The sequence below is a fragment of the Taudactylus pleione genome, unplaced genomic scaffold (assembly GCF_031769625.1).
Source record: "Taudactylus pleione unplaced genomic scaffold, aTauple2 ptg000018l, whole genome shotgun sequence".
In the NCBI taxonomy this organism is placed as follows: domain Eukaryota; kingdom Metazoa; phylum Chordata; class Amphibia; order Anura; family Myobatrachidae; genus Taudactylus; species Taudactylus pleione.
Genome location: NW_028284420.1, coordinates 18,841,018 through 18,865,643, shown reverse-complemented (window position 1 = coordinate 18,865,643; position 24,626 = coordinate 18,841,018). Strand labels below are relative to the sequence as shown.

Here is a 24,626-nt window from a genome sequence, read left to right as displayed (position 1 = left end):
AAGCTTTCAGCCTCCCAGGATGCACTAGGTCCCCCTCCTATACCCCGCCCCCGGGCCAAGGCACCTCAGTTTAGTTTGGTGCCCGGCCGGAGTCGGGTGCACCTGTTGGAGTGGGGGCTAGAAGAGCCCCTGAAGCTTTTTCTTCATGCAGCTGTGGCTGCACATCTGGATGAACAGCATGGACAGTCAGTCCTGACGTCCATGCTGTCTTCCCTACACCCCGCCGGTACCAGAACGCCGGTACTGATCCGGGGATGCTGGTGGGCGTCTGGGGTCACAGCTAGCGGTGACCCCAGATGCTCCGGACCATGGCCGGATTCAAGGGGGACAGAGGTAAGCAGCGGGGTCCCGCGGTGGGTCCCCGCTGATCACATGGTCCTAAGTCCCCAGGCAGGGGGCTCCCTGGGGACTGGCTGCAGCGTGGAGCCAGGCGACCAACCTGCGCTTCCACTACCCCCTGGGACAGCGGACCGCAGCAGAGCGGTAGCGCTGCGGCGTCCCAGGGGTTAAATGCATGCCAGGGGAGCGCGCCTTCCCTGTCTCACAGCCGGCGCCTCCCCCGCTGCACACAGCCCTCTCTGCACTGTGCTGACTGGTCCTGTGTCAGCGCTCCTCCCCCAGGCCAGCTTCTCTCTGCTCCTCGGCGGCCATCTTCTCTGCAACGCATGGTGAACGCTGCTGGAAGTCTGGAAGGAAGCATCGTGGTCTGGGTCCCCCCGCATACCTCTCCTCCGCTGTGGCTCAGGTCTGTGTATGCAGTGCTGTGTCCTACCAGGCCCTGTGTCTGTGTAGTTGAGTGATCAGCGCTGTTAGTGCAGGAATTGTTATTTCTCTGCATTGTATGTGACTGTGCTAGCGCTGCCTGTAACTTTTCTTCTCTAAACTGTCAGCTTTATTACTGTCCCTGTTCTTTCTGCTAAAGCCCTTGCGGTGCGGTGCTGCAGGGTGGTCTCTCGCCTATTTAATACTTAATTGGTGAGAGAGGTCACATACGTGGTGCCATCATGTCTGAAAGTGATTTTCCCCTCCGGCTACAGTGTACCACGTGCAAAGTACCGTTAGCGGAGGGGGAGGGTAGCGCGGAGGGCCTTTGCCGGCAGTGTTTGTCCATGGCGCGGCCTATTACGGTTACAGCACCGGTACAGGAGCCGCCCTGGGCTTGTTTCGCTCAGGCGTTAACAGCTTTAGTGGGCCAGTTAGCTCCGCAGCCCGCGTTTACTCCGATGGGTTTGTCCCAGCAGTCTGTGGTGTCGTCACCCATGCAGGGGTTCCCACGACAATTGGTGGTACCCCACAGTCTCCCTATTTCCCCGCTCCCGGGTTCTCAGGAGCCAGCGTGGGTTAACTCCCTGACGAGTTCTGTACAGCACTTGTCGGATGTGTTGCAAGGGGAGTCTGTGATGCGGCCTCATAAAAGGCCGGTGGCGTCTCTGTCCGCTCCTTATGAGGATGACGAAGGGACGTCTGATGATGGGGAGATTCTGGATCCTTACGATCAGGAACCTTTCCATACTAAGGACGCTGATGCTAAGTCCAAAGTATATATTCCTGGACTTATTCGGGCGGTCCGCACAGCCTTGGTGATTGAGGACGAAGTTCCCCCAGCGGCTAAATCTAAGTATGCCTTTTTCAAAGATGTGAAGGGCGATGCCACAGTCTTTCCTCTTTCGGGTCAGTTGGTGGACCATTTAGAGGAGGCGTGGAAACAACCTGGCAAAAGATACCAGCCGCAGAGACGCCTGGCGGTGGCTTATCCGTTCGCGGATAATTATTTTGCTAAGTGTGAATCCCCTCCACAGGTGGATTCTCACGTGACCCGTCTTGTCCGTAGTGCCACATTGCCGATGCCATCCATGTCCTCCCTTAAGGATGCTACGGACCGCAAGGTAGAAATCTGCCTGAAGTCCGCTTATTCCCTTGCAGGGGGGGCAGCACGGCCGGCTATGGCCATTTGCTGGGTTGACGGAGCGATGGAGCGCTGGGCGGATTCATTAGAGGCTTCTTTTGAATCCGACTGTCCGGCCGAACAGGCGGAGTTGATTGGCAATCTCCGTGATTCGGCCACCTACATCAACGAGGCGGCTCTAGACATTAGTACTCTGGTGTCTAGAATTTCTTCAGCAGCGGTAGCTGCTCGTCGCACCTTGTGGCTGCGATCCTGGAAGGCGGACGCAGATCCAAGAAAGGTCTGGAAGCGTTGCCGTTTACCGGAGAAGTTCTCTTCGGTCCGGATCTGGATAAGATTGTGGCCACGCTGGCGGCAGCCAAATCTGCTTGTCTCCCGTCGGCCGCTGTTCCTTCTGGTTCTGGACCATCGTCCTTTCGGTCATCTAGGGCCCAGGGCAGGCCCAAACCACAGTCGTTTCCTCGACAGGCTGGCCCTAAGAAATCGGTCAAGCCCCGGAAACAGGCATGGAGTACCAGACGTCCGGCCCCCAAGCCAGATGACAAGCCTGCGGTCTGACGGTCCGGGTCTCCCCTTGGGGGATCCCAGGGTGGGAGGCCGCCTGCTGCAGTTCTCCCGGTGTTGGTCGTTCACTACGACAGACACTTGGGTTCTGGAGGTGGTCTCTCACGGGTACGCCCTCTCCTTCCGGCACAGACCCCCGGCTCGATTCTTCACCACGGGTCTACCATCAGACCGGAACAAGGCTACGGAGCTGCGGAAGGTATTGCACACTATGCTCCAGGCTGGAGTTATAGTGCCTGTTCCATTCTCCCAGAGGGGCCAGGGTTTCTATTCAAATCTATTTTTGGTACAGAAACCCAATGGGTCATATCGTCCGATTCTCAACCTCAAAGCACTCAACAAGTCTTTGCGGGTCCCGAAGTTTCGGATGGAGACCCTACGGTCCATCATTCTGGCGCTGGAACCTGGGGACTACATGGTGTCATTGGACATACAGGACGCTATGGCGGTCATGGCGGCTTCTCTGCGGCTGCAAGGAGTCCGCATGTTGCCGTACTTGGACGACCTGTTATTGGTGGCAGGATCTCCAGAGCTCCTGTTACACCACTTGGACCTGACCATTGCACTGCTGCAACGGCACGGCTGGCTAATCAACTGGCAGAAGTCCACTCTAATCCCGTCTCGGAGGATTCTGCATCTTGGAGCCTTATTGGACTCGGGACAGCAAAGGATCTTCGTGACGGAGGACAAGATCTCTGCTTTACAGTCAAGGGTGCGCAGTTGTCTGCACAGCCGCCGGGTGTCCTTACACTCGGCGATGAGGTTACTGGGCTCCATGGTGTCGGTGTTCGACATGGTGGAATACGCCCAGTTTCACTCCAGACCTCTGCAGCACCTGATCCTGTCCAAGTGGAACGGGCTGCCTCAGTCTCTGAAGTCCCAGACGATTGTGCTCACCCCGGAGGTTCGCCTGTCCCTTGCGTGGTGGTTAAAGACGACCCACCTCAACAAGGGACGTCCGTTCTGGGTTCCAAATTGGGTCCTGTTGACAACGGACGCCAGTCTTCGGGGCTGGGGAGCAGTTTCGGGTCCACACTTGTTCCAAGGCAGGTGGACACCGACAGAAGCGGAGCTTCCAATAAATATCTTGGAACTCCGTGTGGTCTTCAATGCTCTCCTGCAGGCTCAGCGGTTTCTCCAGGGTCACCCGGTGCAGGTCCAGTCGGACAATGCTACCACCGTGGCCTACATAAACAGGCAAGGAGGAACTCGCAGTCGGGCGGCTCTCGTAGAGGTCTCTCGGATCCTGGTTTGGGCGGAGCGCAATCTTCCGGCCATATCAGCGGTCTTCATCCCGGGAGTGCTAAATTGGGAGGCGGACTTTCTAAGTCGCCAGGACCTTCATCCAGGGGAATGGTCCCTGCACCCGGACGTTTTTCAACTACTGGTGGACAGGTGGGGTCTTCCAGAAATCGACCTCATGGCGTCCCAGCACAACAACAAGTTGCCGGTGTACGGGTCTCGCACAAGAGACGAAGGGGCGTCTCTGGTGGATGCTCTGTCCGTCCGGTGGACGTTCAGGTTCGCATACCTGTTCCCTCCGGTCTCCCTTCTTCCACGGGTAATCCGGAAATTCAAACAGGAAGGAGGGACGCTCCTGTTGATAGCTCCCGCGTGGCCCAGACGGCACTGGTTCTCAGACCTTCAGGGTCTGTCCGTGGACAGTCCTCTGCGGTTGCCGCTACGACCGGACCTTCTGTCTCAGGGTCCTTGTCTTCACCCGGGCCTGACTCGGCTGTCTTTGGCGGCGTGGCTGTTGAGACGGCCATGCTGAGGTCCTGGGGGTTTTCCAGCTCTGTGGTGCGTACCATGTTACGAGCTCGGAAACCGTCTTCCGCGAGGATATACCATCGCGTGTGGCATACGTTCTTCCAGTGGTGTCGACCGAGAGGTTATGCACCGCGGGAGTTTCGTCTGTCTCGGATTCTCGCCTTCCTGCAAGCGGGACTAGATCATGGGCTTCGCCTTGCTTCTTTGAAGGTACAGGTTTCGGCCCTATCTGTCTGGTTTCACCGTAGGATTGCTACAATCCCGGATGTGCGCACCTTTATGCAAGGTGTTCTCCGTATTCAGCCGCCCTTTGTTCCACCTGTGGCGCCTTGGGATTTGGCTGTGGTCCTGAGGGCTCTCCAAGGACCGCCGTTTGAACCACTGGGCTCAGTGGATATTAAATGGCTGACAGCTAAGACTGTTTTCCTTCTGGCCGTTGCTTCAGCCAGACGTGTTTCTGAGTTAGGGGCTCTTTCTTGTAGACCCCCTTTCTTGGTTTTTCATGGGAACAGGGCAGTGCTCCGCACTCGGCCCGAGTTTCTTCCCAAAGTTGTTTCCCAGTTTCATGTTAACGAGGAAATAGTTGTTCCGGCCTTTAACTCACCGGGTCTTTCCGTGGGTGAGGCCTCTTTGGATGTTGTGCGGGCCTTAAGGACTTATGTTGACCGCACTTCTTTGTTTAGGAAGTCGGACGCTTTGTTGTCCTCTATGGCTTCTGTAAAAAGGGTTGGCCTGCTTCAAAGCAAACTTTGGCAGCCTGGTTCCGTATGGCTATTTCTGAAGCTTATCTTCATGAAGGCCTACCGGTCCCTCCTTCTCTGAAGGCTCATTCCACTAGGTCTGTGGGTCCTTCGTGGGCAGCTCGACGTGGTGCCTCGGCAGTTCAGATCTGCAAGGCTGCTACGTGGTCTTCTGTCCATACCTTCGTGAGGTATTACAGGTTTGACACCTTCGCCTCTCAGGATGCTTCCTTCGGGCGGCGGATTCTCCTTTCTGCACAGGAGCGTCCCCACCCTTAAAGGATACTGCTTTGGGACATCCCCAAGGTATCCTGTGGATACCCTATGGACCCTGAAGTAGAAAATATGAGATATGGTAAGAACTTACCCTTGTTATCTCTATTTCTACGAAGTCCATAGGGTTCCACAGGACTCCCGCCCTGTCGCACCTGTGCTGCAGATGGGCTTTGCTCTGGTCACCGGTTTTCCGTCTCCCTCTGGTGAGAATGTGATTCTTGTATGTGTCCAGATCTTTGTTCTCTCTCTTCCTTCTCCTCCTCCGGCCTATGGCTTGGTAACTAACTGAGGTGCCTTGGCCCGGGGGCGGGGTATAGGAGGGGGACCTAGTGCATCCTGGGAGGCTGAAAGCTTAACTCTTTGGTGCCCTGCGACTGACGTCACACCTATACCCCAAGGTATCCTGTGGAACCCTATGGACTTCGTAGAAATAGAGATAACAAGGGTAAGTTCTTACCATATCTCATATTTTTATCTTGTGTTAATGTGCAAGAGCAGTGCAGTTTTCATATAGTGGTCATAGGGATCAATAATTCCAAAGGAATTATGTTTTTTTTTTCGTTTCTATGCTGTCACGTGATTGAGATTCACTATGTATTAGATTATACTATGAAACTGATCTCCACTTTAGATTAGACAAGGTAAGTCTGTAACATAAGATATACTATTATCTAATGTTGTCTTAGTGTGTACATGTTTGTAGTATTCGAGTGGCCATTATAAAGGTTGCTGCCTGCCAGTTTATATAATTAAAGCTTTGGCAAAAAGGTGCATACACACAGTACGAACTGTACCACCAACGACTTGAAAGATTTCTTTCATAGATCTCTCAAAGATATCTTTCAGTGAGTCATCCTGCCACATCTCTGAACAGGCAGAGTTGACGATATCGTCCAGATTGGCCTGCATGTACGGACGATCGTAGATATCGTTATCGTTCATGCAGGAACGCGCATCGTTGGTCGTTCACTAAAAAAAAAAATTAGATATGAACGATATATCGTTGAACGTTATCGTTCATATCGTAACGATATATCTGTCCGTGTGTACGCACCTGTACGGATGTGCGATTCAATGCAGTGCGATTTGAATATTGCTGGGAAGGAGTTCCCGAAACTATTCAATTGACTGCACTTAGTCAAGAGATGACAATTACTATGCCTTTAGGCGGGTGTTAACCAGCATTCATCGAAATAAGTGCCGGCAGCGATGCTGTTAGCGCAGGCACTATCCTGGAAAGCAGCATCACGGCCCTAGTTTAGTCAGATTTCTGATCGCACCTCAGGAGGGTGCGAACAGAAATCCTCCAGTCTGCAGTTTACCGCACAGTCAATTGAACAGCAACGGGAACTGTTTCCCGCAGCTATTCAGCATCGCACTGAATTGAATTTAATCCTTTATTTGAATGTCTTTAGTAGTGTTCACGCTAACAGTCAGGGGCAGGGCATCTAGAAAAAAAGGGACAATTCTGGCGCTGAAAACGGTAGTCCAATATAGTAAAGACTGCTGCAGATATCAAACTCTGTGCAAGTTTGAAGAAAAGATCGAAAGAAAAAAAGGGGGGAGAATCTGCGCTGTCTATAATATGTACTGGTACTTAAATAAGTGATATCACAAGCAGATAATAAATAAGAGCATAAAATAACATTAAATTTAATACATATTTAAAATACACAACAATGACAATAAGTATATAAATGAATAAATAAAAATACATATATCACACAAAATTGTGTGAATATTATCACCAATCTCAAACGCTATTATTAAGAAACTGATTGCCAGTGACCGTGGTTAAGCACCTTTGCAATCTATCCAAGGTGAATGGAAGTAATAACTGCTGGAATCTGATACTATAAAAGTCTTATTGTATCTAGTGACAATGTTTCCACTGGAAATTGATAAAAATTGTCAGTATTACTTGTAACATATAAAAGATCACCGTTGTAGTTAGTCTCCAATAGACACAACTGATGTGACATGATCTTCATATACTGATTTACAATTCCTGCAGCAGTTAAAAGGTAGATCCCGTTTAAACTGTGGAGCATATATAGTATTCCGACCTTAATAGTAGCTCTGCTGGGGGATTAATGTCATATAAATCCAAGATGACCCCAACGTTTTTCAAGGGAGCTAAATCTTGTTATATTAAAGGCACATGAGTGAACGCTTGGCTGTTAATATATGTTGATCTTCATCCCGAACATCTGTACTGCACAATTAGAGCGCTGCTCTGAGTACTAACGGACCAGTAGATCAAATGGTGTGGGGGCCCCCCTGATTTCCAGTACCGTCCGTAGTGCCCAGTGGCCAAGGTAAAAGCTGCCAGTGCCGTAAGTAGCGATGCTGCGGCGTACCTCCGTGTGTTAATCCAGCCATGCGCTCAGTCCAGCCGAGTCCTGCTTGTACACTGACCGGCTCCCAGACAGAGACTACCAGGTGTCGGAGTAATGTCAGCTGGCAATGGTAGGTCAAATCGTGAATAGGTCCCGCCTAACGCGTTTCGTCACAGATCATGTGACTTTTTCAAAGGTAGTAATGTGGAACACTACAGACCTAAATCTACCTGATACCACAGGTGTTTTTTATATAAGGTGAATCAAAAGGAATCAATCAGTGTTTGATTAAGTATCCACTTAATACATGTAAGTGCCATCTAATTTACACAGGAAATGTCTATACTAGTCATTCAAAAAATCAGCTCAAATAATATGAAAAAATATAAATAAAAAAATATATATAAAAAAATTAAACAAATAATTCTAGTACAAATAATTAATATAAAAACACCATAATACATGTGTTAATGATCATAAAAAATCTACAGATCTGCTCACCAGTTACAGTACCGAATTAAAAAATAATATATAAATGATTATATTAAGACACAAAATATTATATTAAACATATTAACCCATATCGCCATAGACCGAAATGATTAACAATAGAAACACGGTCAGGCGATTAATTAGTCACCATAGTCGTGATAAATAGATATAAATAGAATCTGTCCATATTAAGGCTATATTCAATATATAATAACATGCAAAAGAAAGAACAAAGTAAGATAAAATAAAAAATTTTTTTAATAAGAAATATATATATATATATATATATATATAATTAATACAAATACACAGAAGGAAAGAACCTATAAACAGACAGAATAAATATGTAAACAATTTATAATGCATAGAAATGGAAGTAGACCTCAGATCCCTCTGGACCAGGGGTCCCCGACGTCAAAACCCACCCCATCCCATATAGAAGCACAACAAATAATGATATATAATTTATTTTACAAATCAATTTCAATCTTCTCGTTGAGGCCATCAGGGGATAATGTACCCATTTTATGTATCCAAAAGTTCTCACGTAGGCATAATTTAGAATACCTGTCTCCTCCCCTAGCTGTCTGTGGGATATGTTCGATGCCTACAATCTTGATGTCCTTAGGGTTAGACCTGGTCTTGAGACTCGCCCACTTTTGCACTCGCGGAGATGCTGGGCTGCCCCCAAGCTCTCACTGCAGTGTGAATAAATGCTGTGCGCTTGTGCATGGAATCTATTCACTTGCTGGTTATTGCTTCACTGGAACTTGAATCCCGTGGGACACTGCAGCCCGTGGCTGGGAACGGCTGTTTCAGCAGGGTGTCGCCATAAGGGCAAGGTGCATTCAGTGCTTTCAAATCGGGTATGATGCGGTGCCCTGCTAAAACAGTCTCGCAGGAACACTATTTAATATGTAATCCATTGGAGGAGGGAAACTGTCATAGTAATGAGTATGCTTGTTTCAGTGTAGATGTATCTGGCACATTTCCATAATGTTCAAAGGTTTCTAAAGCCTCTGTTAATGCAGAGGACATCAATCCCAGCAAGACAGATGTCAACCTAAAGTTCTAGGAGGAAATATTGCTTCCTAACACTGGTGCAATGGACCAATCTATTAAACAATGTTTTCTGTTTATAGCTACTATTACACTTTTCAAATGCTGCAAGCCTTACACCATCAGATTATATGGGTTGGTAAATGCATTAGTTCGGCCAATGTGAATGCGCTGATATCAGAACTTGGCAGGTATTTCAGTTTGCCCGCCCAGTTGATATAAAAGACACCAAAGGGTCCCTGCAGCAAGTTTACAGGTGGTCAGCAGGTTGTCCGTATACACAGCCAGACTTGCAGATATATCTAGTAGATATATCTGCATCAGTTGTGCTGCAGGGCTGATGTGATATGTCGGTGAATGATAACGTTCAGACATATCATCTGTACACACCCGCCAATGCACTACTGATATATCGCCTGTTCAATGGAACGGGCAATATATCTGTCAGTGTGTACCCAGCATACAAAAGGGAACCAATTGTCGGTGTTTGAGATTAAGGTCTAAACAGCTTTTGTAATTATTTTTCAAAGACCGGAAAACAGAAAATCAAGAAATTAAGTGTTTGCGGTTAAAACAACCTGTTGAACATCAACGTATTAAAATCTTAGCAGCAAGTCAACTGGCAATTTGCCAGCTAATAGTGTTTAGTACGGTTACTATGGACCAAATGTAATAGCCTTCAATTTAAATTTGCAGGAGCTGGTGAGATCCCTAGATTTAAAGCGGCATTTAGTGTAAAGGCAAAAACAAGCTGGTTTAGCCTTAATCTAATTGCTGTTTAAATCTAGTGATTATCTTTGCTTACTCCCTTAAATCGTGGGCTATTAAATTTTACCCTATGGGGGCAATTTAATTGTTAACACCGGAGGCTGTCAGAGACAGGTGCCCTACTAGCTATTCAATTGCTCTGTTTGGATGCCAACAGCCGCTGTCACCAGCATTTCTGCTCGCCCACTCCTGTGGCGGTGAGCAGAATGTGCAAATAGTCCATGGTTTGGACACCCAATCCAGAACTTTAGACGGGTGAAGCCACTAAACGCGGCTAAACCCTGTCTAATTGGGTGTGACAAGCGCAATACTAAGTAGGCACCCAAATGAAATTTAATTGCTACATTGGGTGCCTATTAATTATCACGATGCCCAAAACAATTGAATCGCCCCCTAGGAAGGTATAAATATGGCCTAACATGTCAGACATGCTGAGAAGGTTTGTTGGGATTCTCTCCAGTAGTGATGGCACTGGTTGGAAGGGTCCAAGTTCAGACCAACTGTCAGTAACTCTAATTATTATTATCGTTTATGTATATGGCGCCACAAGTGTTCCGCAGCGCCTTACAAAGTACATAAACAAATAGGTTGATTTACAGTACAGTACAATACAGGACATGGATAATATACATTGCTACATTCGCGACCATAACACCCAGATAAGCAACAATGCAAAGCAACCAAGTGTTAGGTGCCCTGGTAGAGAGTAAGAAGTAGATGAAGGTGTAGCACAAGAGGGTAGAGGGCCCTGCGCGTTGGAGCTTACAGTCTAAAGAGGAGGGACAGACAAACGGGTGACACAGACTGGGTAGGCAGGCAGGGAGGAAGGAGTATGTAGGAGCAAGTTAAGATGAGAGCTGGAAGCCTTTGATGAAATAGTGTGTCCTGAGAGCCCGTTTGAAGGATTTGAAGAGAGGTGGAGAGTCTGATGGGAAGCGGGAGAGAGTTCCAAAGGTGAGGAGCAGCGCGGGCAAAATCTTGGAGGCGGGATTGGGAGGAAGTAATCAATTGGCATGAGAGGCAGCGTGCATTTGTTGAACGAAGAGGGCGGACAGAGTGAAGGGAGAGATGAGATCAGATCTAATGTAGCTATTGCTAATGCTGGGCATACACTATGCAATTATCTGTCAGATATCTGTCCAATCTGGCTGATAGGAATGAAAATCTGGTAATGTATGGGAGCAAATGACAATAGAAATTTGCTCGCAAACACTAGAAAACGGACCAGATTTTCCTTCCTACCAGACAGATTGGACAGATATCTGACAGATAATTGTAGAGTGTATGCCCAGCATTAGTAACAGTGTTTTTTTGTTACGCCTATAATTGGCACCAACCTACAGAGACAATGGTAAGATGGGAAACATCCAAGAGTCATTTTTTGTAGAATGTTTTCTGAAACCGTATGGCGACCTTACAGCCTTCATAACAACTGGACGGAAAGTGATTGCTGTGATCACTCATTAAATCTCACTCAACTGAAGTATATTTATATCAACACTCTGGGCCCGCTTGGCTAGGCCACTCATCCACCTTTTCCACTAACTTATCCAATTAACTGCCCACAAACAACTTTTTGGACACTTTTATTTATTTTTCTTCCCCCAGCCAGTGAAACCTGCATATCTGCATCGCAAACATTTCCACGATGACGTGCAATGTTGGTTAGTCAATCATTTAAATTTTTCATACATTTTTTTTTCCACGACCAGCGAATGACTTCTCCAAAATATTATTACAGAAATAATGTGCAACAGCAGTGCATGTCGGGTTACAACATTCTGATAGGGGTTATATCATTATTTTTTTTCCCATCATTTTTGAAAATTACTAATATTTACAATATTTCATACAAAAAGACTTTAATTTTCTCCTATGATAGATATTCTTTAAGAACAATCTGACTATGCCGTAAGAATGCATTTTATAACATCCAGTTTCTACACATGGGGCTCAATCTAATGAACTCGCGTGAGAGGGAGATGAGTTGCCGTTGCAATGGCATGTAAACGCTGGCAATGGCATCAGAGCTCTGCCCTATCTTGTCCCAGATATTAATTTTAAAGTCTGCAGTGTTCGCAAATACATGCTATAGCGCGTATTTTACCTGCAAATGAGGACCAAGGACTCACTTTTGCATATCGGATGAGTTCCCTGGGACATGCTCGGCCGCGGCCAATCCCCTGGCTTCTGATTACATGATTGATGTCTCCCCTAGCCTGGCTGCAGGGAGGTCTGTAAAAAGGAGGTGGAGCAAGTTCTTTGGCGCCTTTCCTTGATGCAACGGCCCCCGGTGTGCAGACTACCCTTGTACCTGTCTCCTGCAGACTACCCTGTCTCTGTGTCCTGGCCCCCGGCATGAAGACAGCCCCGGCCCCCGTGCGTGAGCATGCCTCCCCCCGGCATGAAGAAAGCCCCGGTCTCTGCGCGCGAGCATGCCTTCCCCTGGCATGAAGACAGCCCTGGTCCCCGTGCATAAGTCCGGCCCCCGGCATGAAGACAGCCCTGGTCCCCGCGCGTGAGTTTGGCCCCTGGTATGATGACAGCGCTGCAAACACCCCCCCCCCCCCGGTATACCAGTCGCGGTCCCCTTGCCCCCCCAGTATGATGAAAGTGCCAACCCTCCCCCAAAAGGTCTGAAGGCAGCGCCGCCCCCCACGGTCTGAAGGCAGCAAAGCCCCCTATACCAGTCTGAAGGCAGCGCCACTACAACCCCCACCCAGTCACCTACAACCAGTATTTGTTCTGACCTGTTTATGTGAAAGTGGCCACTGCTTTTGCTGCAGGAGTGGCATCCAGCTATGCAGTATTATCAATAGAACCAAATAATGCCAATATGTTCAGGTCTGCTGAATAGAATGCGGGGTCTATTCATGAAGCAGAGAAGAGACCTGTTTAGATGAAATCAGGGCTCTTCCCTGCTTCGTGCAATTCATGGAGGAAGTTACCGTGGAAAAGTTTATTACTCAGTGATCACACAGAACAAAAAATTTTTTGAGAGTCCTGGGAACCCCTCGCTTTAAAAAATTGGGCTCATACTCCACTGTTTCTGGGTCCCATTACATATTATGGGGGGTGAGGGCAGGCAGCAGTTGGGACAGTGCTGGGGGCAGGTTGGAGTAGAGCTTGGGGGCAAAGGCAGGGAGAAGCTGTGGTAAAGGGTAAGGGTGAATAGCAGCTGGGGCAGTACTAGGGGCATGGAGAGGTTAGGGCAGGCAATCTTGAGAGTAGCGAGGGGGCAAGGGTAGATGACAGCTGGGGCAGTACTGGAGGGCAAGGAGGTGGATAGGGACAGGCAGTGCTGGGAGTAGAGAGGTGGTAAGGGTGAATAGCAGCTGGGGCAGTACTAGGGGTAAGGAGAGGTTAGGGGCAAGCAATGCTGGGGGTAGGAAGTGGGCAAGGGTAGATTGAAGAGATGCTTAAAGTGTAGTAGTAGCAGCTCTCCTCCCCCACCCATATTATTTGTGATCACTGCTGTTCTATATTAGATGCTATAGCTACACTGTTATTACATGTAAATACACATTTTTTATTATTACTTTGGTGTCTTGAGGCCGATATCTAGCTGGAATATAAACCCTGAGCACTATTAATTTTTTGTGCATTTAATAAAGGCACCAGGTGGCATGAACTCTAATTAATTTGGTGTCACCCGCCCTGGCTTTACACTCCCACCACTTTTAACTTAGCATCAGCACTGCAGCGCCAGCAGCCGCATGAAGTTATCCTGTGCCCACCCGCCACAGCACCTGTCATGTATGTGTCGAGGCCGTCCTCTCGCCAAGTGCCGAAGCTCATCCTGCCGCTGGGTGTCCAGGCCATTCTGCCATTATGGACATCCTGCTGCGGGGTGCCGGGGCCCATCCTGCCACCGGGGAAGCAGCCGCGTGTCTCTGTAGTTCCGGGTGCTGCAGCATCAAAGGAAAGGTGCTGTGGCTGAACTTGGGCTGGCTGGCTCCACCTCAACTTTTAATAGTGCTCCCTGGCCGGGCCAGGGAAACATCAATCATTTCATTGGGAGCCAATGCAAAGCATGGTCAACATGCTGACTAACATTCTGTTAATGTCAATGTTGTGAATATCAACATTTGACATGTTGACGTTCTGGAGGGAATTCAATTGTTTTTTGGGGCGTTTTAAGTAGTGAGCGTCTTATCAGAGCAATTCAATTGTTTGTCTAATAGACGCCCATTAGCTGCGGCAGACACATTTTTCTCTCGCAGCCTCCTGAAGTGTGAAAAACAAATGTGTGCTAAGTCTGTAGCTTGGGTGCCCAATCCAGGCGTTTAGTCGGATTTAGCTGTTTTGAGTGTCTAACCCTGATGCTTCTGGGCGTTTTAAACACTTAATGGGTGTCTATTGGAGAAACAATTGAATTGCTCCTATAGATGCCCACTAGATAAGACTCCCAAAAAAACAATTGAATTCCCCCCTTCAACGCTGACATTTTGTATTATACGTATTTTGTGGGCTATGCTAATATTTGAGGAAACAGCTGATCTGTTCACAAAGAACTGGTGACAAAACTGAGGGATGAGGCATTTTGTCCTTCACACCTCAGTGTAATCACTTGTGTATTGATTGCATTTTGAGACCAGCCACAACATGGCTGCTTATACATTGTATAGATCAGGCATGTCAAAATCCCAACCCAGCCGAATATGCAAGGTCTAAGAGTGCGTGGGTCGCAAGAAAAAAAAAAAGGGGGGCTTATATGCAATTTTGATCCAGGGCGCAATAAGATATAACAAGATAAAGTTTCACTTGCAGATATTGCCTCTCACCATTCCCCAGATTCCCCAGCCGTGTCTTCATTCCCCTACCCCCCCCCACCCCCCACCCCCCCCCCCCCTTCATCACACTAGCCAGGCAGACAGATTTATTAATATAAATACTGACTGTCACACTGTGACACAGTCGGAATTGGTGGGCAGGCGCTGGCTCCTGTTTGTGTGTACTGAACTGTCACACAGGGCTGCAGGCTGCTGCTGTGTGTGCACTTGCCGGGGAGGTGGGACAGTCAGTGGTGACAGACGGCTCCGCAAAGGCTTATGGGAGGAGCTGCTGCGGGTGGGCATGCACAGCAGCTCCCCCATTGTCCGTGTTTTTTTAAATATAGTAACACTGACCGATCAGGGCGGGACTCCGATTGTGGCAGCGGTGAAGGAAGGGCGGCCCAGTCAGTGGCACTGACTGGGCCGCATAATATATGTAATTGGGCCGCATAAATTGTTTGTTTGGGCTGCATGTTTGGCATGCCTGTTATAGACAATGGACACACTTCTATTCTCAATGTTCTTCCTAGAATATTTTGCCACCTGGGTGGCATTAAGAAGTGAACAATTGGGGGGCAGTGTAGTATTTTTGAAATAATTAAAAAATATTGAAATCTTATATTGATGTGAGCTTGTGATTTAACAATTTTAAATAATTTTAAATTAATTTATTTTTTTTATTAATTTGGAAAGATTCTTGAAAATATTGCCCCCTTGCAGTCTGGATACAGATATAATATAACTGTCTAAGCGCGCAGGAGTGCACGTTTAGACAGTTGCACTCTCCATCTACCCTATCTGTAATGTTCCCACCGTCCAAACCGGGCCCTGCTCATAGGGGGAGATTCAAATGTTTTAGTTGCCCACTACTCAGTAATGGAGCAAATCAGTTGTTGCTTTGATTGGGTGCTGGTGCCGACTTTTCTGCTCGCAGCCTCCTGGGATCGTAAGCAGTAATGTGTGAAAAGTCTGTGTTTTTGGCACGACACTGCGTGACATGCATGATAATGGGCGCCCAAAACAATTGAATTTCTCCTTCGGGAGCCCAATAATTATTTAGCCCCTTAAAGTCGTGGGAGGATCTTTGTTACTGTGCTTGTCACAGTAACGCAGAGCAACTCTGGTTTTGGCACAGACCCCTGGAGTAGAATAGTGCTGAGTGGTATGTAGAAAAAGCCAACGGGTATTCAATATGGGAGCGAAAAGTCCAAATTGAATACCCCTGCAAGTGGCGAGTCCGTGAAATTGGTCCTGGAGAGAATTCTACAAGTATTCTACATGACCTTCAAACTTTTCCATTCAAGCAAGGCAATTGTGTGAATGGTACAACAGCATTGCTACATGGGACAAGAATTCCTTTCAAGCCCTCTCCCTCTCCAGCATCACATACTTCGCTTTTCTTGTGACTAGGTAAAATTTGATATGTTAGTAGGAAAGTGCAGTTTTGCAAATGCTACATTGAATGGCTTTAGTCTTGTTGTGCTACATGTAGATATAGGTTTTGGTATGAATTCCAGTGTTAAGGTTCTGTAATTTATTTTGATAGGTTCTGCACTTCATATTTGACGTAAATCCTAGGTGGTATTGCCATCTGAGCAGCAGTCTGTTTTAGTATAGGCTACTGACTTTTTGTAAAATAATGTATCGTAGTGAAATGGTAACATTAGCACTCTATATCGCTATCTGCACACAAGTTGTTTTTTTACTAATTGTAAACGTGTAGTTATTTACTGATTTTTTATTTATTTTTTTTATTTATTTTTTTTTAAATGTGCTTGTCTACATTCATTGCACAACCTCATAATTATGGATAGAGATATATTTTTTTTCTTATTAAAGTAAATTCTTAACCATTAAGTGCACTATCATGTTAAGTAACAGGTCGTACACCCCTATACAATATAGTAACTGTACACAGTCTTTGATTGAAAATAAATAACCGACTGTGGGCGGAATTCAATTGATTTCGCGGCCCGCATCTCCCGTCTAAAGTGACAGGAGATCGCGGCCCGCTATTCAATTGTGCCAGAATTTCACGCTTATCGCGCCCATAGAGGTCAGGTTTAGCCGCGTAAAGCAGCTAAACCCGACCAAAGTGCTGGGTGCAATCGCGAAAAGTGATGTTTAGGCGCCCAAACATGTCACTTTTCGCACATTTCAGCTCTCATCCCCCAGGGGCTGCGAGCTGAAATGTAGCGCTTGGCAGCTGATCGCGTCCGACAGGAGCAAGAATAGAATAGCTCCGTCGGGCGCGATAGGGGCTGGAGAGAATTGAATTCTGCCCTATGAAGGCATATTGCAGTCATTTTCTGCATTCAGATAAACTAACTGGTGTAAATATTGTCTCTTTACTGTACTTGCATAAATGTCCCCTATAATGTCCATATAGCATAAGGATCAATGCTTTGTGAACAGAACATTTATATTGTCAACATTTAATAATTACTGCCTTATTTTACTTGCACCTAAGGTTGAGCAATTAGCTGATGTGAAGCTTTAACAAGAGTTTTTTTTTTTTTTTTGTAGTTTTTTTATAATCTGATTTTGAAAGTTCCTGTTTTTATCCATTATAAATATACATCTCCTTTTTCTGTATGGTCATTCATGCACTGCAGATAAGTTGAGCTTTTGTCTTTCTTTTAGGGTCACACCCTTAGGGGGTGGAGCTAACTTTGAGTAGAACTGTTTGCTGAAGGCATGTGCATTTCCTTAGTTGCCCTCCACATCTGCATGTGAGTGTTGAGCCAAGAACCTGCCCTCCAGTGTTATCTTTCATTTATATCTGCAGGATGGATCAAGACTAACATCTCCCTGAAACCTAGGTAAAGCACATTTCTCTCTCTCTATCCATCTATGGCTAATAGTGTCTGTTACATGAGCTTTTTTTGTGTTGGCTTAATATCTGTTATGGGTAGGGGTAAAAGCAAGTTTTCAGATTGATAGATTTGAGCTATGCATTTTGTGCCTGACTGTATGTAACTCCTCCATCAAAAATAATTTAGTTGTCTGTGTTCTTTAAGGACCAGTCATGAAATGGATATGGCAAATCTAAAGACCATCTTAAATTTTAGAAATATGTTGCTATAAATAAATGCACTTTGTAGACAATGTTGAGCATGGTTTCTATGGCCTGATTGTCCCTGATGATACAGTCAGACACACTTTGTACCCAGTGCTGCAGCTATTGGCCTGACGCTTGCTCTGTAAGATTTGGCTCCTGCTACTCTTACAAACCTGCATATTTATTTTCAGAATTGCAGTGTGGGGTCAAAAGCATCACCTGCAATGGAGGAAGTGACAAGTTCTCAGTCTTCTGTGGCATTTGAAACTGAAATCAACCTTGAAATCTTGGAGAGCAGTTCTCCTGGTATGCTGTAGTTTCTGTACCTTATGTAGGATCAGTAAGAACACTAAATATGTGAATCAGTATTTAACTATTTTTAGTAACTTTAAGCATTGCTGGGGTATGTACTCACAGGTGATTGTACAATCACATGTTCCCTTCATTTTTCTGTACCACACCTTAAAACCAAGACCTTGTTACCGCTGAGGAATGCATTGGCTGTGTTTGATGCATGTTGAAAAGTCTAAAGATAAATTAAGCTACATTCAGAGTCTGTACAACAGGCATTGAGTATAGCTCAGGGGTCTTCTGCCTTTGGCCCTCCAGCGGCTGTGGAACTGCAGATCCCAGGATGCCCTGCCACAGTTTTAGCATGCTGTTATATCAAAACGGTGGCAGAGCATGCTTGGATGTGTAGTTCAACAGCAGCTGGAGGGCTAAAGGTTGAAGACCCCTGGTATAGCTAAAGCTTTCAACATAGTGATCAGTAGATTACATTCATTTTAAACAGTTTACACTGCATCAGTGAAGGCAGAGCAGCAAACTGCAGAAGTATATATGTTAAACCTTCCTTGAGTAGAAGCATTAGATGTTAGTCAGAAGTATCAATAGTCTAGTATGCAGTATTGTTTGTGGCAGCCTAAACAAAGAGGAAGATTGTAACGCGATACAATAGTGTTTGGGTGTAACTAGGGAAGAGTTTCAGGTGGTGCATGTTGGTGTCCTCAAAAATTTACATAAAATACTCCCTGCTGAACATTAGTCACTGACTTTCTGTTGGTGTAAATACCTAGATAGCAGGGTTTTTTGTTTTTGATTTAACCACTGCCTTCATTCATCATAAATGTTTTTTGTTTTCTAATTAGTGTGATTATTTATTTTAAACCTTTTTTTTTAAAGCTGCTACTATTACTTCACATACCGGAATAGTTCCTTTCATTTCCCTGTGAACTTGTGTTGTCATGGAGCGATTCAGTTACTGGCTCGGTTATGATGTACCGTACAATGCTACCAGTGACAGCTAATTTTTCCCACACCCCATAGAAGGGCACAGGAAAGTTAGCAATATTGAATCTAACTAAAAATGCACATTGCTGCTGATTGAATTGACTCATAAAGTGATGTCACAAGTTTCTACTGAAATTAATAGGCAAAATACTGGTTGAGCACAAACAATGGTAGCTTCCACTGCATGTGTATTATAGTTCCACACGAAGTCTAGGTACACACCTAAACAACCAGCAATCGTGCCGATGTTTAGGGTGATTTGATTTCACCCTGAACATCTCATGATTGCCGGTACTCACTTAAAAGATTAATGAACAACGGAACAATCACTGTTCCGTCCTTCATTAATATGTACAGCCTCACATGCGACATTGTGTGATTGACTGCAGCATGGCCAATCACACGATATTTCATGCGACCGCATACAAACTGCACGATATCCGCGAGTTGATCTGATTTAGCCAAAAGGGGCAGATTATCGTTCTGGTGTGTACCCAGCCTAAAGGCCTGATTCAGAGATGCATGCTATGCACACAACAGCTGCGTCTTTGGAAGCAGCTGCTGTATACCAATATGCTAATACTGTAAGAAGCGTCTGAAAACTAGACGCTTCCTGCTGGCATCGCATGTGCGATTGCAGTGTCCAAAGACAGTTGCAACGTCCGCCATCTGAGTAAGCCTACTCAGAATGGTCATCTCATCTGCGCTGCCAAGGCCAGTAAATCTGAGTCTGAAGATGCAGACACTAGCCTCTGTACTCCCAGAAAATTGGGATGACATTCCCCCGTTTTCATGAACGCTGCCCGGAACACCCCCACCTCTCTTCCAAACAGCTGCAGACTGTCAATAAGGCTGTGGCTTATAGGGCACTGCATGTGATGACGCTGAACCCGTTCTGCACATATGCAGAATGGATACTGAGCATGCACAGTCCACCCACCATTGGACTTGTGCGCACAACATCAAGTTTGTATACAAGTCTGAATCAGGCCCTAAAAGTGTTTACTGCCCCTGTCTGGTCGCAAACGAGAGCGCAGTGGGCGTTCAATCACGTGTGCTTTGGTATGCTTGTGTTGACTTAGACTTAGCAATTTGTGGAGTACATTTACAGGAGTCTGCCACTTTTTGTCTAGATTATTACAACATTTTTTTGTGGTAAACTTCTCAACCAAGGTAATGCCACTTTCTGCTTAATACTTTTGGAAAGTGTCCCGCGATAAATGAAATGTCCTTAAAAAACCCATCTCATTTGGTATGTGAATTTAGTTACCTACAGAGACATGTCTCTGCAACACATTGCTATATGAAATAGTTCATTCATGTAACTTGATCTTAAGGTTTTCTCTTGACATTTCAAGGTTTTATATAAAGTATAAATGCAGTTACATTAGAGGTTACCTGTCTCAAATAGAATATACACTGAGGGGAATTCAATTGCAGGTGAAGGGTGCGAATTGGCGTTGCCACGGCGTCTGAACGCCGGCAACGGCAGCCCTTTTTGCACCCTTCGCACAGTCAGCCGATTGGCTGATTCGCTCAAAAGTGCTCGTTACCCTATGGGGTAGCGAACACTTTTGAGCGAAATCCGGCTGCCATAAAGTGCGACAGCTGCCGGGCGAATGTATTCGCTCCTAATTGAAATCCCCTCATTGTTTTATCTCCTAATCATTACTGTAGTTAAGTTAATTCTGGTATGTTCTTGGTTTTTCCCAATAGTGAGGGGAATTCAATTAGGAGTGAATACATTCGCCCGGTTGAATCTGCGCGGCAGCCGCCGCACCTTATTTCAGCGGGATTTCGCTGAAGAGGGTTTGCTACCCCATAGGGTAACGAGCACTTTTGAGTGAATAAGGCTTTCGGCTGACCGTGCGAAGGGTGCAAGAAGGGCTGTCGTCGCCGGCATTTAAACGCAGTGGCAACGGCAATTCGCACCCTTCGCCTGCAATTGACGTATCACAACTAACCATGGTAGTTCTTGAAAATTATGTATAGAGCTATTTTCTTAAAAAATGATTGCTACTAAATTCCTCAGAATTTGTTTAATTACATTAGCTCCCTTACAGAATGACTGGCATAATATATATACCTAATTACAGTAACTGGGACAACTCTGTATACCTCTGGTGCAATTTTTGTAAGGGCAAAGTTAACCGTGCATTGTGTTGTACACGAATGTTGTAGCCAGATGTACATAAACAATATTCATTTGTTTAATATACACCTTATACACACTGCCTGAAGGTAATTTTATACAATATTTTTTATAATTTTGTGCCTTAAACAAAGTTTGTGTACATTGAGCCATCAAAAAAGCAAACGTGTCACTATCTCAGTCATGCAAAACAAAAATTCTGTATTTCGGATTATTTGGAGATGGGAGACTCAACCTTAAATGTTTATAAATATTAAAGTAATTGTGATTACAGTTCTTGTTAAGCTTAACTGGCATTTGCTCAGTTGTAAAGTTTTTAACGAACAATTTTACCTTTATAGTTAATTTGTAGTTAATATTCCCAAATACCAGAACTATTGGGGTTTCTTGCCAAAAACTTCCTCTGATGGTAAAAAAAAAAATACCCCCAGTTTTGCAGTGTTCTTTCTGTCCTGGCAAAGGAGTTTCAAAAAAGATTTTTTTTTTCTACAGACAGGCAGAGGGGTAGGAGGGCCCTGCTTGAAAAAAATACAATCTATAGCAAAATTTAAGTTTGATATGAGAATAAATGCAACAAATTGCATAGTGGTCCAGCAAGTTTGCAAGAGTAAAAGGTTTATATATATATTTATTTGCTCTCCTTGCATTGCAACATAGTTTATCCGGGTACACAGTTACTTGCTCTTTTTTACATTACTCACAACTTTGAATCAGGTCTTATGTGTAAGTTTTGTGTAAACTGTGTAGAGGGGAGGTATTTTGGGTGAATAGTGTATGTTGGTGATTTTAGGTATTTGATAAGTTACCTTTTAAAAGGTTAATTTTCCGAGAATACTTAAGGGTTAGAGCATTATGTGAGTGGGAGCATTCCACAGAATGGGGACAGCATGAAATAAGTATTTTTATTGTGAAGGGGAGCAGGTAATGTGTGGTTGAGTAATCCAAATTCATAACCTGAAGTCTTGGAGCACTGTGCATTTAAAAAAGTGAAATGCAAGTGAGCTCTAACTCTTTGTGCTTTCTGTTGTTGTTTTAATGTATCATCGTATCATTTTATATTTTTTTCAGAATAATATGACTCCAATTTTTCAATTGTGTTAATGGCTGGTATTTTCTTTACATTTGCTGATCATTTAATGTGGCAGAAATTTCCAAATATTCAAATACTGACTTCAGTTTATTACTGTCTAGTTTTATGTATACAGATTTTCATTTACTATAGCATACAGTGATATTTTTAAATGGGAGAGCCCGTTTATTGTAATATACCCATATGAAAAGTATTTAAGCAGTGTCTAGTGCAAATGAAATTACACGCTTCAATTGCTTTTAAAAATTGGAGCTACATATTTTGTAATCCAGTTAGTGTTCCACATTTTAATGGGTGGTATTCTACATATTAGCATGTGGTTCGCAGCCCAAAGGACCAGTATATTATACACCATCTAGTGTTCCTGGAAAGGGAGGGCAGGGAGCAGACTTGCAAGGGGGGGAAAGGGGGAATGTCTGGTGCACGTGCTTTCGAAAAGGTGTGGCCCCCCCCCCCCAATTCTTCACACTTGGGGGCGTGCCCAGCGCTTACGGAGGTGCTGGGCTTCCCCCAAGCTCTCCCCTTACGGTGAATAAATGCCATGCGCACAGCGTCTTTTCACCCGGCGGTGATTGGCCACCGCAATTTTCCTTCCCGCTGGACACTGAAGGCTCAGGGCACGCTGTCTTAGATGTTTAGTCACGAGAACCGCCATTTTCTGGCTAAAATGCCGGCTATTAGCACTGCACTAAGCTGGAAACCAGCCTCGTGGCTGGCACTTCAGTCTAAATTATCCTCGCAACCTCAGGAGGGTGCGAGGAAAACCACTTTAGTAATCTCTAACAGCGTGCTGAATTGAATAGCTCCGGGAGCTCCATCCCGGCACCATCAATAGCACACTTAATTTAATCGGCCCCTATGACCAACATATAACCTGCCACACATGTCTACACCAGCTTGTGCCCACATTATTATTACACCCAGCCAGTTATTATGCACAGCTGCAAGACAGGATCCATACAGTACTATATATAATGAGAAGTTTGCTTTGCTTGCTAGACAGTTTTGTTATCAATCGTAGAGAACACATTTAACTGATCTACAGGCATTACTGGATCTATGTGCAACACCTGGCATCCCTCCAAACTCTCATGCATTGGCAGAGGCAAAATTAAAGTGCGCTCTTTGTCATGTTGCTGTAGAAGCCTCTCTAGCTCATCTGTTGCAATATATATTGGTGGTGGTTTGCCCCTTAAAAGGAATGCAGCGCTCCTAATGTGAGCCAGCTCTTGTTCCCCATCTTGCCTCTTGCGGCACATCATAGTATTGAGTCCAGCTTGGTTTTCCTATCTAGTCCACCAATCTCTAGCTTTATGGTATTTGCTGTTGGGGAGAAGAGGTCACAGTTTACGTCTCCCTCGTTAAGGCAATGTACTGACAAGCCACTTATTACACACCAAGAATGTACGAATGATAGTCTGAGCACATAAAAGGAGTCTTAACTACGAAGAAAGGCCTTTTTTTTTTTTTTAATAATTAATGGGAATGTTAAGTGATGAATGTATGTACATATTCTTGTTTACATTTCTTTATCTGTTAATATTTCTAATAAAGCTGCGTGCACAGTGCACCATTTAGTTCAGTTGCTATTCTCCTCTGTTACCTGAATGTGACTTATTGGCAATGTATACTAAAATTTAGAGCAGGTCTTGTGCCCTAGTTGTTTTGCTATGAGAGGATTGTCACATATGAGCTGATTCTATCAGGTTAAGGGGATCATGGAAGATAGGCAAAATTCTGTTTCTGTTTACATACCTGTGCTTTATCACCCTTTGCAGTTTGAGCTTACTGATCTACACGCACAGGGCCCAATTCAGAATTTACCTAAATTTAATATTAACGTAAATCTCTGATGTTTGCAGATATGCCCAAGAGCCACATTGTGATGTCTGTCACAGTACCCCAAAGCCACAGCATTTTTTACATACTTTTGGTGTTTGGTGGTGGCAACAGGGAGTGTTCCACAAAAAGGTAACTTGTCTGCCCCATTTAATGGCCGTGCCGAAGCCAGTGGCTGTGTCCTTGAATGCAGCTTCACTGACCCCGACAGCGTGATTTTGCTGGACATCCTTAGTAACTGGGTGTTAATCAGATATCTGATGGTCACGCAGTTGATCCGATGATGTGTCTTTGGACGCAGTAGCGGTTCAGAGAAGCCAGCAGTGGGTGTCTTTTTACTTAAGTTGCCTCCTGCGACTTTTGCAAATATTAGCGCCACTCTGTAGAAAGGTGCTGCAGCTGTGCTATAGCGTCCATCTCTGAATCAGGCCCACAGTACAAAGAAAATGCTCTGAGAGAGGAGTAATTACCTCATGCTGATATGTGCTGCTGCAAACCCTCCCAA

The 24,626-nt window shown here is 45.4% G+C and overlaps 1 protein-coding gene across 5 annotated transcripts in view; it reads left to right on the top strand.

Moving 5' to 3' along the window:
• Positions 1 to 24,626, top strand: part of DIDO1 (death inducer-obliterator 1) — a 73,898-nt gene that overhangs the window by 9,837 nt on the left and 39,435 nt on the right. The window contains exons 2-3 of one of the 5 annotated variants that reach the window (XM_088442811.1): positions 17,478 to 17,511; positions 17,942 to 18,056. The exons of 1 other annotated variant lie outside the window; for it this stretch is intronic. In XM_088442811.1, coding sequence (XP_088298937.1) covers positions 17,975 to 18,056 — 82 coding nt within the window. In that variant the 5' untranslated portion in view covers positions 17,478 to 17,511; positions 17,942 to 17,974. Of the gene's footprint in view, positions 1 to 17,332; positions 17,512 to 17,941; positions 18,057 to 24,626 lie in introns of all 5 variants that reach the window. 3 more of the 5 variants (XM_088442810.1, XM_088442815.1, XM_088442812.1) reach the window with 3 other exon arrangements.